This window comes from Equus quagga, chromosome 4, assembly GCF_021613505.1.
Source record: "Equus quagga isolate Etosha38 chromosome 4, UCLA_HA_Equagga_1.0, whole genome shotgun sequence".
NCBI lineage: Eukaryota > Metazoa > Chordata > Mammalia > Perissodactyla > Equidae > Equus > Equus quagga.
Genome location: NC_060270.1, coordinates 140,258,797 through 140,272,676, shown reverse-complemented (window position 1 = coordinate 140,272,676; position 13,880 = coordinate 140,258,797). Strand labels below are relative to the sequence as shown.

The 13,880-nt window shown below is 40.0% G+C and overlaps 1 protein-coding gene across 5 annotated transcripts in view; it reads left to right on the top strand.

The window, feature by feature from the left end:
- Window positions 1-4,816, top strand: part of NDUFS1 (NADH:ubiquinone oxidoreductase core subunit S1) — a 28,272-nt gene extending 23,456 nt beyond the window's left edge. For all 5 annotated transcript variants that reach the window (XM_046658290.1, XM_046658289.1, XM_046658291.1 and 2 more), the window contains exons 16-19: window positions 1,101-1,276; window positions 1,845-1,979; window positions 2,090-2,162; window positions 3,612-4,816. In XM_046658290.1, coding sequence (XP_046514246.1) covers window positions 1,101-1,276; window positions 1,845-1,979; window positions 2,090-2,162; window positions 3,612-3,703 — 476 coding nt within the window. In that variant the 3' untranslated portion in view covers window positions 3,704-4,816. The remainder of the gene's footprint in view (window positions 1-1,100; window positions 1,277-1,844; window positions 1,980-2,089; window positions 2,163-3,611) is intronic.
- Window positions 4,817-13,880: the final 9,064 nt, after the last annotated feature.

Here is a 13,880-nt window from a genome sequence, read left to right as displayed (position 1 = left end):
AATGCCCGCAGTAACAGGAATGGTTAAATTATGGTTATTTATACAATGAAATATTAATGTAACATTAAATTCAGCTTTTCAAAGAATATTTAGGGTTATTATATAATCAGGAGAAAGCACTTTTTATCAACAGTGTAAAAAGTTAAAAAATCATAAGTCCTGTGTTGCAGGGCATTTAATGAATTATATTTAACAGTGCCCTTTTGGTTTTTTGCAGTTGACTCATTTTCTTGAATTCTCATTCATTATAAATGTAATCAGGTTTCTCTGGAATAAAATGGAGTTCAGAATAATCCAGGATATTTTACAGAGAAAAATATTACATAACTTTCCACTTCATTTTACATATAATCACTATAAATTCATAATAGGCTTTTTGCCTTGGCACATAAAAAGCATTATATAATATTTTCTATCTTTAGTTTGATGAAGTTAAACCAAATGCATAAACTAAAATCCTGTCCCTAGTCTTATCCAGAGATAATCATTGCTGATGGTTTTGATACGCATGCTTCATACATTTTCCTGTGGCTATACAAACATGTACACAAATGAGATGAAACTTTGTTTATTGTTCTGTAGCTTTCTTTCATCTAACTCATTTCTTTTTTCTTCTAGCAGCTTTCTTAAACTATTAATGAGTGATGTCTTTCAGTATACTGTTTTCCATAATTTTCTGTTTATGCCCTTTTCAACATTATTACTGTCATATTGTTGTACACTTTTCGTTCCTTCACTATTTCAGTCTACTTTACCAAATTTTGCTAATATACATCTGAGCATTTCCACTTTGTAATCATCAAGAGAAATAATATACCTAGTTGCTCATTATATATGTGTGTATGATATTATACATATTTCCATATTTGTGAAAAATAATCTGGGAAGATACATACTAAATGTGTTAACAGTAGTTTTCCTGGTGGGTAAGGTGGGCTTAATTTTTACTCCAAATACTTCAGTACTATATGATTTTAATTTTTAAAACACTTTTGTAATTTAAAAAATGGGATTTAAAAAGGATGTATACTATGTTCGTGTGTAATACCTAATCAGTTTTTTTACTAAAATGTAGTTTGCCGTTTTCCGTCTTTTCATAGGACATCACGGTGATGTTGGAGCTCCTATAGCTGATGTTATTCTCCCAGGCGCTGCCTACACAGAGAAGTCTGCTACTTATGTCAATACTGAGGGCCGAGCTCAGCAGACTAAAGTTGCTGTGACACCTCCCGGCTTGGCAAGAGAAGACTGGAGAATCATCAGAGCCCTGTCTGAGGTACTTGCAGTGATGCTGCTAGCTGGACGTTTGACACGCTAGCTTGTCAGGATGGTTTTCAGAGTCAAGGAAGATGCAAGTCTGAGACGCAGAGATGATTTGAATAATCTCTGCAGGAAAAATGTGTTCAGAAGATGGGGATTTGAAATTAGTATTTTTATTTTTGTCTTGTCTTTTGCCCAAAAACACTCTTTTCACTCTCTTTACTTTAAAAAGCATCATGAGATTTGATATAATAATATACAGTTGTCTGGTCTGAAACTTCGTATGTGATCAGTAACAGGTTAGCAGAAGCATTCATATTTAGCATAGCATTATCTCTTTAGTCATTTATTTCATAATGAGCCTATTTTCTAAACATACTAATGTACCGACAGCTGTTTATGAATTAGTAGAAGTTTTGACAGTTGTGTTCCACACTTACCCAGTTGCTTAATGTACATGCTAATGGACACCAATAGATTTTTCACTAGTACTGCATCATTTCACTATAGTTGCAATTATATATTAGTTGAAATTTTTAAGTTTTAAAGCTCTATGTCAATTTTGGGGACCTGATATGTTATAGATTGCAGGTATAACTCTCCCATACGATACTCTGGATCAAGTAAGGAACAGATTGGAAGAAGTCTCTCCTAATCTTGTTCGATATGATGATATCGAAGGAGCTAATTATTTCCAGCAAGCAAATGAGCTCTCCAAGGTAAAAACTTGCCTAAATGCAGTTTTCATTATTATGAAATCATATGTATCCTCTGGTGTAACAGTACTAGTTTTAATACTATTATTGATCTCTTACTCCTGTTTTTGCAGTTAGTGAACCAGCAACTTCTTGCTGATCCGCTTGTTCCACCTCAGCTAACGATAAAAGACTTCTACATGACAGGTATGCACTTGTCAGCATGACTGCCGAATGAGAAGGGCGGTCAGGAATGAGGTCACCTAAGTTAGCATTACGATTCCAGCCTGTTAGTGGTAGTATTTGATATTTCTAATCTTTGAAGATTTTCAAACACCAGAACTAATATAATTCTTATTTTCTGATTTTACTCTAATTTCTTTTGTTTCTGCAAGGTAGGTGGAGTTTGAAAATGCAAGAAAACTTAACAGATTTTAAATATAAAATTTTACTATTGTATGTAAAATGACTGTGTAGCAATTCAGGGAGAATTTTTCTAAGTGACAAACACCTGTGAAGGTTTTCTGAGAATTACAGTAGAAGACTCAAAACACTCGAATGTGCAAATGCTGAACAGAGCTGAGGAAAATCGTGAGGGACGGTTTTAAGGAATGCAGTCTAACTGAGACCTGTTTACTGCAGCTCTGGCAACGCTTGATCTGACATCTAGGTTATGAGGTAGTTGACAGATGATTTTAAATAGCTTTCTGTCTAAAAGCAGATAGGAGTATAGTTTTAAATTTTTGGTATAGTTTGTATCTGAGATTATTTTTCATAGGCTTTTTAGTTATGTTATAAAAGTTACGTTCATTGTAGAATACATCCCTAAGCCCAGAAGAGCAAGGAAAAATCACCTGGGTCCCCCACCCGGAACTAACTACATTTAGTTTTAACATTTTTGTCAGTCATCCAGGGATATACACATATATTATTTATTTAAATGAAAAATGAGATTATTCATTTACTATGGGGTTCTCTTTTGACAGCTTTATTGAAACATAGTTCACATAACATAAAACTTGCCCATAAAGTGTAGAATTCAACGGATTTTAGTAAACATACTCTTTTGTAGTCTGTTTTTCAATAACAATATGTATGTACATTTTTTCCCTATGTCTTTAATAGTTTTCTGTAATATTTTTACTGGTTGCATACTGGCACATTGCATGGCTGTATGTAATTATTTAGTCAACAGAGGAATACTTATTAAAAGCATTTAGCGAGCCAGCCCTGATGGCCTAGTGGTTCTGGCGCTCTCACACTTGAGCAGCCTGGGTTCGTTTCCTGGTTGTGGAACCACATCACCTGTCTGTCAGTTGTCATGCTGTGGCAGCAGCTCACATAGAACTAGAAGGACTCACAACGAGGACATACAAGCCTGCGCTGGGACCTGGGGGCAGGGGAGAGGGGGTGACTGGCAACAGATGTTAGCTCAGGGCAGAGCCTTCCCTGCAAAAACAAAATAAAATAAAAGCTTTTATCTAGTGCGGGGCTTATGATCTGAATTTGCTTGTTGATCTCACAAAATTTACATACAGTTGCATAGAGTTTTATAGTCTTTATTTTTTGTTCCTGAATATGTGCAACAAGAAAGTTTTACTATGTGCTTTTTAAAAGTTGTATTATCAAAATGCATATTTTCTTAATATCTTTCAGATTCAATTAGCAGAGCCTCACAGACAATGGCCAAGTGTGTCAAAGCTGTCACAGAGGGTGCCCAGGCAGTAGAGGAGCCGTCCGTATGCTGAAACGTCTGCTGGGAACCCAGTCTTGCCACAAATAGTTAATGGACGATTATGTTGGAATGATCTCTTAGAGGATCATCTCTTTAAAAACTGTCTGAATGATGTAATATTTAACCTTCTACCACGCTTATTTGAAAATGATACTAAACAAAGGAAAATGGTTACTGCAATTATCAAAGAAATTTGAGGTTTCAAAACATTTATGTATTGTGTGTAAACGTTGTTAGTTTAATAAACATACACAGATGCTCTTTCATGTATAAGCATTTGATAATCTTTGTGACAAATACAAAGAAAATCCTTAAAATGTGAATTTGTTTATCTTCATAGATCATTTGTAAAATGGATGAAATAAGAAGAGCTTCCATTAGCACCCACTTTTTTCTAGTGCTGAAGAAAAGATGTAAGCATTCTGTCAAGCTGGATACACAGAAAAAATATATGTAATATAATCATATATCAGATATGTAGCTTGGAAATCTAAGTAATAATAATCATAGTCATGTAGCTAAAGATTATTCAGCTTTGTCTGTGTGCTAAGCACTCTGGTTTTACACGCATTATCTTGTTTTATTCTTGCTACAGCCCTATCATATAGTATTATTTCATTTTACTGGTGAAGAAACTGAAGCCCAGGGATATTAGATAGCTTACCCGAGGCCACAGCAAAAAAGTCACAGACTCAAGCCTAGTTCTGACTCCAAAACCCATTGTTCTTAACTACAATGCATAATTTCCTCCCATTACTACATATTCTATAGGTTGTTACTTCTGAGTGTTGGTACTTAGGAGTTTAATGGATAACACATTTTTCTGTTTTCTCTTGAGTCTGTTTATATAATGTCATGGTGATTTATGTGACATTTTTCTTTGTAAATAGATTACACATCCACACCCTTGGAATGAGGAAGTATCAAGAGAGAGAATTTACGTCCTCAATGATGTTCCGTATTTATTATATTAACGCCACCTGTAGTATTAACTAAATTATTCCAGTAATAGAAGACAAAACTAACAGCTTTCATAATTTCAATTGTCGAAACAAAAAGGAAGCAAAAGTTTTGCAGTTAATCTAGGAGATAACCTAACCCTATATTAAACTTTTTTCAAAATCTGTGTTCAGAATTCTTTTTTTTATAGTCCTCATTCCTTTCTGCTTTCCTGATAGAACAAAGGATAAGATTTTTAGAATAGTAGTCATGAATACTTTACCTTCAAAAATTGTACAAAATTTGTCACATGTAACAACTTTTTCAGAACTGTTTATCAACTTTAGCGATACATCATGAAGTTGTATACTTTCCTTAAGTACTTTGCTTAAAATTCTCAGTTGCCTGAAATTGGACAAATTCTTGCTGGAAGTCTTTGAATTCAGTACAAACTTCCTATCCCTCTCTGCCTTCTTTACCCTTAGCACTGTTGCCGGCCTTGAGGGGCCTACCCCCCCCAGTTTGTGTTTTACACAGTACTCTTCAGTGAATGTGTGTAGACGTCATAGGATTGTTAGGGAATACTGCATTCAGTTGGAGAAGAGATGGCACACGATTGATGCTCCAGGACCCTCGGGCTGCCATCTAGGCAGCACGTGTTGGATTTGTAATTCTGCAAAGAATACCTTGTCTGGGGTAAGTAGTGCTCAAGAAAATTTGTTGGCTTTTACATAAAGTAAACATGAAAATCTGTCTCATGGGCACCTATTAGTCACAAAATGCTAGATATTAAGGTTATTGTGAGCATAAACATTAAAGATGGCTGCTAGGGAAAAGATTCTGAAGAAGAGAAATACATAGAGGAGCGGAATAGCCCAGCTCATGGGATTATAGTTCTGACCAGTGAGGGAGTCATAATGAGGTCATCTATACAGGCTCAAGCTGAGTCTCTGAATGGAGAAGGCAGTCTGGAAAGACCCTGGAGTGATAACAGCATTTAGAGAGGACCTTCTAAATATGTGCCATTAAAGCTTCAAGTACATTTTATCTAATTTTCACAGAAACTCTGCTAACAATAGGTATTAACTGAGACCCAAGAGATATCAGGTAACTGCCCCTGGCTACAGAGACTAGACAAGGGGGTTTAATTAGAGATACTTTTACTGTCCCCGTGTTGCCTCAAATAAAAACATTTTGGACAGCTATAGAAATTGAACAGATGTATAAAGAAAATCATAAAGCCTAAACTCCATATGGAATGTCCCCAAATTTATTGTGAATTGTATTATAATGAATATGTTAATAAGTAGTATGCCTTGAGCCAGCCCTGATGACCTAGTGGTTAAAATTAGGCAGGCTTTGCTTTGGCAGCCCAGGTTTGGTTCCGTGATGCAGAACCACACACTTACCTGTCAGTAGCCATGCTGGGGCGGCAGCTCATGTAGAACTAGAAGGACTTACAACTAGAATATACAATTATGTACTGGGGCTTTGGGGATGGGGAAAGAAAGGAAGATTGGCAACATTAGCTCAGGGTGAATCTTTCCCAGCAAAAAAAAAGTATTATGCCTTCTTAACAATACCTACTCTACAATCACTTATTGTTGGTTGCTGAGTTGTTTAAACACTTTCTTGCCCGGTCAGGCAGATCTTGTCCAACTTTGGAAAAGTTACTTCGATTTTAAGATTGTTTCTTCATCTGTAAAATGAGGATAAAAATAGCAATAATTGTACCTACCTCCAACTTCATAGGGTTGTTAGGAGGATTAAGTCAGAGAGCCTATAAAACTCTCATCCTATTTCCTGACACACAGTACTCAATGTACTTACTAACTGAGGGCCATCAGTATAGGAAAATGCATATTCAAATTTTTGCTGACAGTTTTAGGAGGTTGCAGCTAACCATCCCTGGGAGTCCTTGGGATCCTAAAATTAAAGGTCTCCATTCTAAGTGAATCAGGTGAAAACTCAGTTCCATTGATTGTGAAGGAAAGTCATGCCTAATGTAACCTCCAGCTTATATTTTCCTAAAGAAATGCATTGCTTTCCTAAGGCTCAAAGGAATCAAATGACTTGTCCAAAGTCAGCCCAATCAACAAAATGCTGCTACCACAGACCATCCACCAGGGTTGTGAAAATCAATGTATTACATAGAACTCTGCTTATTTTGATGGACTTTTTACCAGTCACAGTAAGATTTACTGAGTCTGTTGAATTCTAGTCCTTAAAAGAGAGTACTTCTAAGAGCAAAAACATAAAACGGTGCTGTCAGAAGAGGGGAAACTATGTGCTAGTGACAGGGTAGTGAGGGGTTGTTGGAGCCATTGTGCATAGAGGGAGAGGTGGATTCCTTTGCCACCGTCAACCTTGGGGCAGTATAAGCCGACAGCCTTATTGTTGCCCACACAAGTCACCCCAGCACTATTCAAGCTCCCAAGGAGAGGCGCTGGAGCAGCTGAGCAACCAAAGCGGTAAGTTAGGTGTTTTTTTAAATGTTAACTTGGTTATTCATGACCGCTGTTAAAATGTCACTAGCAAAGTCATTACAAGCCCCTGTTACCAGAAGCTTGATGTGGCTGTGAAAAGTAGGGTTCGAGCAGAAATTAATAATATGCATGAGTTTGTTGTTAGTTGTTGTTACACACTGTCAAGTTGGCTCCAACTCCTGGTGACCCCGTGAGGGAGTGACATGCACAATGTCCTGTCCTCAGCAGCCCTCCTCAGCTCCTGTAGACTCATGCCTACGGCTTCCCTTATTGAGTCAGTCCATCTCATATTTGGTTTTCCTCTTTTCCAGCTGCCTTCTACTTTTCCAGCATTATTATCCTTTCCAAAGAATCCTGCCTTCTCACCATGTGCCCAAAGTAGGGCAGCCTGTTTTATCATTTTTGCCTCCAGCAATAGTTCAGGCTTAATTTGCTCTAGGACCCACTTGTTCAACTTTCTGGCAGTCCAGGGTGTCTGCAGAGCTGTCCTCCAACACCATGTTTCAAATGAGTCCATTTTTCCTCTCTGCCTTCTTCACTGTCCAGCTTTTCCACCCGTACATAGTAACTGGGAGTACAACAGTGTGGATAATCTTAGCCTTGGTTTCTAATGACACTTCCTTACACATGATCATCTTTCCTAATTCTTCCATTGCTGCCCTTCCAAGTCTGTCTGCTCTTGATTTCTTGGCTGCAGTCTCCATTCAAATTGATGACAGAACCAAGGTAAACAAAATCTTTTAACTATTTCAATGTCTTCATTGTCTACGTTAAAGTTATGTAGTTCTGTTAGTCATGATTTTTGTCTTCTTGATCTTCAAAGGCAGTCCTGCTTCAGCACTTCTCTTTCCTCAGAAGTCATTTCTAGTCATTGCTGCTTTCTGCCAGTAGGATGAGTATGATAGACTGCTTTTTAGGACATTTTGTAAGGCTAATCCTGTCATAGCATGGCTAGACCTTATATTTGTGATTGACTCAACTTTTGGAAACAAGTAGACATGAAAAAAATCTGATGGAGATCTATTGAAATGAAAAATTATGTATATACACATACATGGCCACCTTTTATAAATTATGAAGATAGCTAATAATTTTTTAATAATTTTAGATATCTTAACAATTGCATAGTACTTTAATTAGTTTGCTTATTTAATTTAGCCCGAGAGAGAAGAATGCTAATGGGAGAACTATGACTATACCTCAGGGCTAGACTTCTAAGAGAACAAGGATGTCAGAACAAAACGCCCTTTGCTTAAAGTGCTGTTTGTGGGTTTTACCACTAAAAATTTTTAAAGACTAAAGATTGACTTACCTATGACTGATACTCAAAATCTTTGACATCTTAGGGGCTGGCCCCGTGACTGAGTGGTTAAGTTCGTGCGCTCTGCTGCAGGCGGCCCAGTGTTTCATTGGTTTGAGTCCTGGGCGCGGACATGGCACTGCTCATCTAGCCACGCTGGGGCGGTGTCCCACATGCCACGGCTAGAAAGACCCACAACGAAGAATATACAACTATGTACTGGAGGGCTTTGGGGAGAAAAAAGGAAAGAGAATAAAGTCTTTGACATCTTAGTATTTTTTAAACAACTTACACTGAAAAGCGTACGATGGTATTGAATATGGTGAATGCATGCTCTAGGACTAGTGATTAGTTTACAGCATTTGAACTGGTACATAAAGAGATCATAAAACGAATCACTTTTACTAATTTTCTTCTTAGAAGCATATAATTTTGGATCTGAAAAGGACTGTAGAAGAAAATCTAGTATTACATGTGCACTTTATCTTTGTGGAAATGAAGGCCAGAGAGAATAAGGGGCAGATTTGGGGCAGGTCTTGTGGTTTGAACGAGCTCTTCTGTTTCCTGGTTCAGTGACATCCCCAAGCCTTAAATTCACTCGCGACATATATCAAAATTTGCAGAGTACCTACTGTGGTCGGGTACAACAATAAGTACCAGGACTGCAAAGAGAAATGTGGTTTAGTTTGTGCACCCCAGAAGCTAACAGTGTAATAAAAGGTATGTAAACATTAATTACAGTAACATCATAGCATGTTCTAATGCAAGAATGTACATAACATGGTGGTGGCCATGGCTGGACCTGAGGTTTCTTAATGGCCAGTGTTAGCCACTATCTAGGGAGACAGACACACTCAGACACTGTACGATACCCACCAAAATCTTAACTGCCCAATTTGTAGACCTAGCAATTCCACTTCCCAGGAATTTATCCTAAAGATATACCTCATTGGGCCGGCCTGGTGGTGCAGTGGTTAAGTTGCCATGTTCTGCTTCGGTGGCCCCGGGTTCGCCACTTCAGATCCTGGGTGTGGACATGGCACTGCTTGGCAAGCCATGCTGTGGTAGGCGTCCCACATATAAAGTAGAGGAAGATGGACACGGATGTTAGCTCATGGCCAGTCTTCCTCAGCAAAAAGAGGAGGATTGTCAGCAGATGTTAGCTCAGGGCTAATCTTCCTCAAAAAAAAAAAAAAGATATACCGCATGGATTTGCAAAGACTTGTAGGTAAGAATGGATATTTGCATTATTGTCAGATAAAACAAAAAATTTAAATGTCCATCAATGGAGGCCTGCTTAAAATATTTTTGGTGTAAATCATAAAATGAAATATTATGCAGATGTTTAAAAGAATGAGCTAGATCTCTCAGTGCTGCTATGTAAAGAGCTCTAAGATACATACAGTAGTATGTATGTATCTATGTATATGTTTACGTGAAAAGTGTCTCAGCAGATACAAAAAACCTTAATTGTGGTTACCTCTCAGGAGTTCAACTGGTGTGAGGAATAGCATAAAGAAGGATGTCACACCTCTACCACTTGAACATTGGAAAGTCTACAATAAGAATAAATTGCTTTTATAATTTTAAAAAATATTACTTAATTTGTAGCAAAACATTTAAGTTGATGAAAACTAAAAATAGGATACAAAGTGGTGTGCATAATACATGTGGTAGGCAGTCCCTTGGATGGCCCGATCCCTGCCTCTGGGACTCACCCTTGGGTTCTTGCCTTTCCCTAAGTGTGGGCTGGACTTACTGACTCACTTCTGATGAATAGGGCTGTCCCTGCTGAGATTGGGTTTTAAAAAGACTGGCTTCCATCTTGGGCTCTCTCTGATTCTCTCCCTCTCAGATCACTACCTGCCGTGTCGTGAGGACACTTAGGCAGCCTATGGAGAGGTAAGGAAGAGGCCTACCAGCAACCACACGAGTCAGCAGAATCCTTTGGCTCCCAATCGAGTCCAGATGACTGCAGCCCCAGCCAACAGCTTGACTGCAACCCCATACACTTCTGGAAACTGTGAGATAAATTTTTGTTGTTTTTAGCCACTAAGTTTTTAGTTATTTTGTTATGCAATAATAGATAACTAATATGCTATGATTATAACCTAGCAAAAGCACATGGCAGAGTGACCCACATCCAATGACAGATCCATGTGAGAGTATAAAGACATGGCCATCTAGACCCAATGGGTGAAAGTTCTGAAGGGCAGTTGTAACTTCTGAGTGCTCTGTTGGGGTGGCTGAGGCTGTCATTGGGCAGCATTGCAGCTCAACTTTTCCCTCTGCCCACTCCTGCTTTCTCCCCATCCTGTGCAGGTGTTGACGGCCAGGGAACTCCTTAATAATATTCTGCACACTAACCTCTACTGAGAGTCCGCTACCTGGAGAATTCCAATCCATGACAGCCATCCAGAATACCTGTGGATCCTGGGTGCTGCTCAAACTATCACTATGTCTGAGCCAGCAAGAAGGGGGTGAGGAAGTGGAGGAGAAGCACTTGGCGTTTTATGGATATGACTTGGAAATTGCATCACTTCCACTCGCACACCATAGGCGAGACTTGCAGCCACATTCACCTGCAAGACAGGAGGCTGGGAAACGTAGCCTCTAGTTGGACAGCCATCTACCCGACTAAAACAGAGATTCTAGAGAAAGTGTTCTAGTTATCTTTTGCTGTGTAATAAACCACCCCAAAACTTAGTGGTATAAAACCTCCATTTTACTATGTTCATGAGATTCCATAGGTTCAAAATACGTAATGGGCACAACAGAGGTGGGGGCAACTCTTTTCTGTTCTGTAAGGTTAGAGCCTCAGCTGGCTGACTGGAATATCTAGGGATGACTCAAAGAGCTGAGGGCTGGGGCAGCTATGGCTGGAGGCCTCAGCGCCCAGGTGGCATCTTCACTCACGTGTGTGGCTCCTGGGGTGGAACGGTGGAAGGACAGGTTCTGGGATGGGATTGTCTTCCAGAACATCTCCTTATGGCCTGTTCAGCATGACAGTCTCAGGATAGGTGTACTGATATGGTGGTTCAAGGCTCCAAGAGCAAGATGAGGGAGGAAGCTGCAAGCCTGTAATGACTTAACCTCAGCAGCTATACAGCATCCCTTCCACTGTACTTTGTGGTCAGCCAGGCTCAGAGCCCACTCAGATTCAGGGGAAGGAAACGCACATCCCACCTCTTGTGGGAGGAGGGTCAAAGAATGAAAACCACCACAAGGGTAGATATTGGCAGACAGTTAGTTCCTGCCATGGGCCCTGTGATAGGTACTGCAGTAATGAAGAGGGATACAGAGAAAAAAGAGACAGACCACAATAAACTATAAAATGAAATTTCTCTAACATACCGATTAATCTATAACTGTTTTCTGATTACTTTCCACATATCCAACTCTACTGCTTTAGCAGCCAGTATAGAGTTGGTGTGTCCACTGTCACATATAGGATAGAGCTGAGGCCCTTTCCTTTGGCTCCAATTCCTTAAGCTTTTCAATACAGCTCAAGAACCTTGGCACGTATGGAATGCTCTTTGTGGGATCGAGGTCATTTATAGGCGGAAATGGGTCTTTGTTAGGTTGCTCACAGGTTGCCCAGCCTGGGTTGCTGTAGACTGGGTAAGCACTAGGTCCAAATGAGTAGTATTCCAAAGGCAGCGTATTTAGTATCACAGTTTGAGGACAGTAGGGGAGGCCAAACTGTAGTTCTCCACTGTCTGCTATTCCGTTTCCACTTTCCTAGATTCACTGTATTCCTCAGCAGGATAAGTAAGCTCTCTGCCAGACAATGTGCTGTACATTATTAATCTAAGATAAGAACTGAGCCTATGGAGATCTTTAAACTCTTCCAAGACTGTGGGATTTTCCTCATGCTCCTAGGGGTAGGGTGACCTTGTCCTGTTGTTCTAGAACAGAAGAGTCGACTTTAGGAAGTCCTGGGATAATGCTGGAAGTCTAAAAGGAGCAGTAAAGCATAACTAAATTTCATTAATCTCAATTTCCCTGCCAAGAAGAAGAAATGCCAAAAATTTTTTTGCCTCCTCCTGTTTCTTTTTTCTTCTAAGATTAGAAGCAACCTGGTCTTTATCTGAAGTGTACTGTTACATGGATAAATTGAAATAACAGAACACACACCTTCCTGTAGCTCCCCAGGGCCCAAACTACAATTCCCATAAAGCATAGGGTGGAGATGTATTGTTTGCTTAGTAGCAGGAACTAAACAACCACACGCCTTCATGGGATGGGGCTCGATCTGTATCTGCAAGCCTGGAGGGAATGAGGAGGGAGAGGTGGTGCAGCCTCTGTGTGTCCTTACTGTGACCTGTGCCCTCTCCTTGTCCACCCTTCACTGTCCTAGCCAAACCTGTGTGTCCACCCTCTTCAAAGCTTGTCCCTAAGAGGTTGGGTGGGCTCCTCACCCCCTGCTCGCTCTCTCGTGGTTTGCCTCTCATGTTCTCGCTGCACATTCTCTCAGTCCATAGGAGGGGCACATGGGGTCACTTCTACAGGTTCAGATTTGTCATTGTCATGTGTCCTGCACCTTCCCTCCATTGTGACTCGGCATACAAAATATGACTCAGCCTTTGATAAAACTGGAACGATTCTCATCCAAAACGGGAATATTAGGACAAATATCTTGTAAGGGAGTGGTTTTAGGAAAGTGTGAGAGCCTGTATAAATCTATTGATTGCCAGAAAAGAGAGATCTAAACATTTTAAATAATCTATTTGAGTCTTGAGCGTCCACTTCCTATTCCACTGTCAACTTTTTGATTGGAATTGGTTCTTCCATTCATGTTTTGTGGTTTAATTCATTAAGTCCTTGTGCAAGAAAAGCAATTTTCAGAAGGAAAATGAAAAACGCCCTAAAAGGGAGCAGAAACCTTTCTGCTAGGTGATCCGGCAGAGATTATTAGGAACTTCTCTGCTTCTGATGCAGCAAGCGGCCTGTTCTGACCCTTAATGGCTTTACACCACCAGCCAAGGACTGTGCCCATGCACGTTTATTCCCTGGGCAGTACCCAGCGTGCTCTTAAATTTGAATGTTTTGATGTTAACTTGAATTATTATGCCTGATCCTCGAGGTTGAGTAGAGCAATGAACTGCTCACCCCTAGGAATGACAGTTCGTTTCTCCCAGGACTAAGATACCGATTAGGGCACTGGGCAAGGCATCCTCCTAATCGGCCCTACGGCCCAGGAAGAGGTCACTCCTTCTCCCTCCTGAGCACCTCCCTCCCGGAGAGCAGGACTGACTCGCCCTGACTCAGCATGATCACACACACTAAACGGCTGAGCAATTATTGTCTCTGCTAGAGTTCCTGATGCAGTAAAGCACAGGGGTGAGTAGTGACCAAGAAGAGAGCAGATCTCCATTTCCTCTGGAGCCATAATTCTGCTCCTCCTCCCTTTCCTCCCCAGAACTCACCCAGCAAACTGATCCATCAAAAGCGTTGGCTTCTCT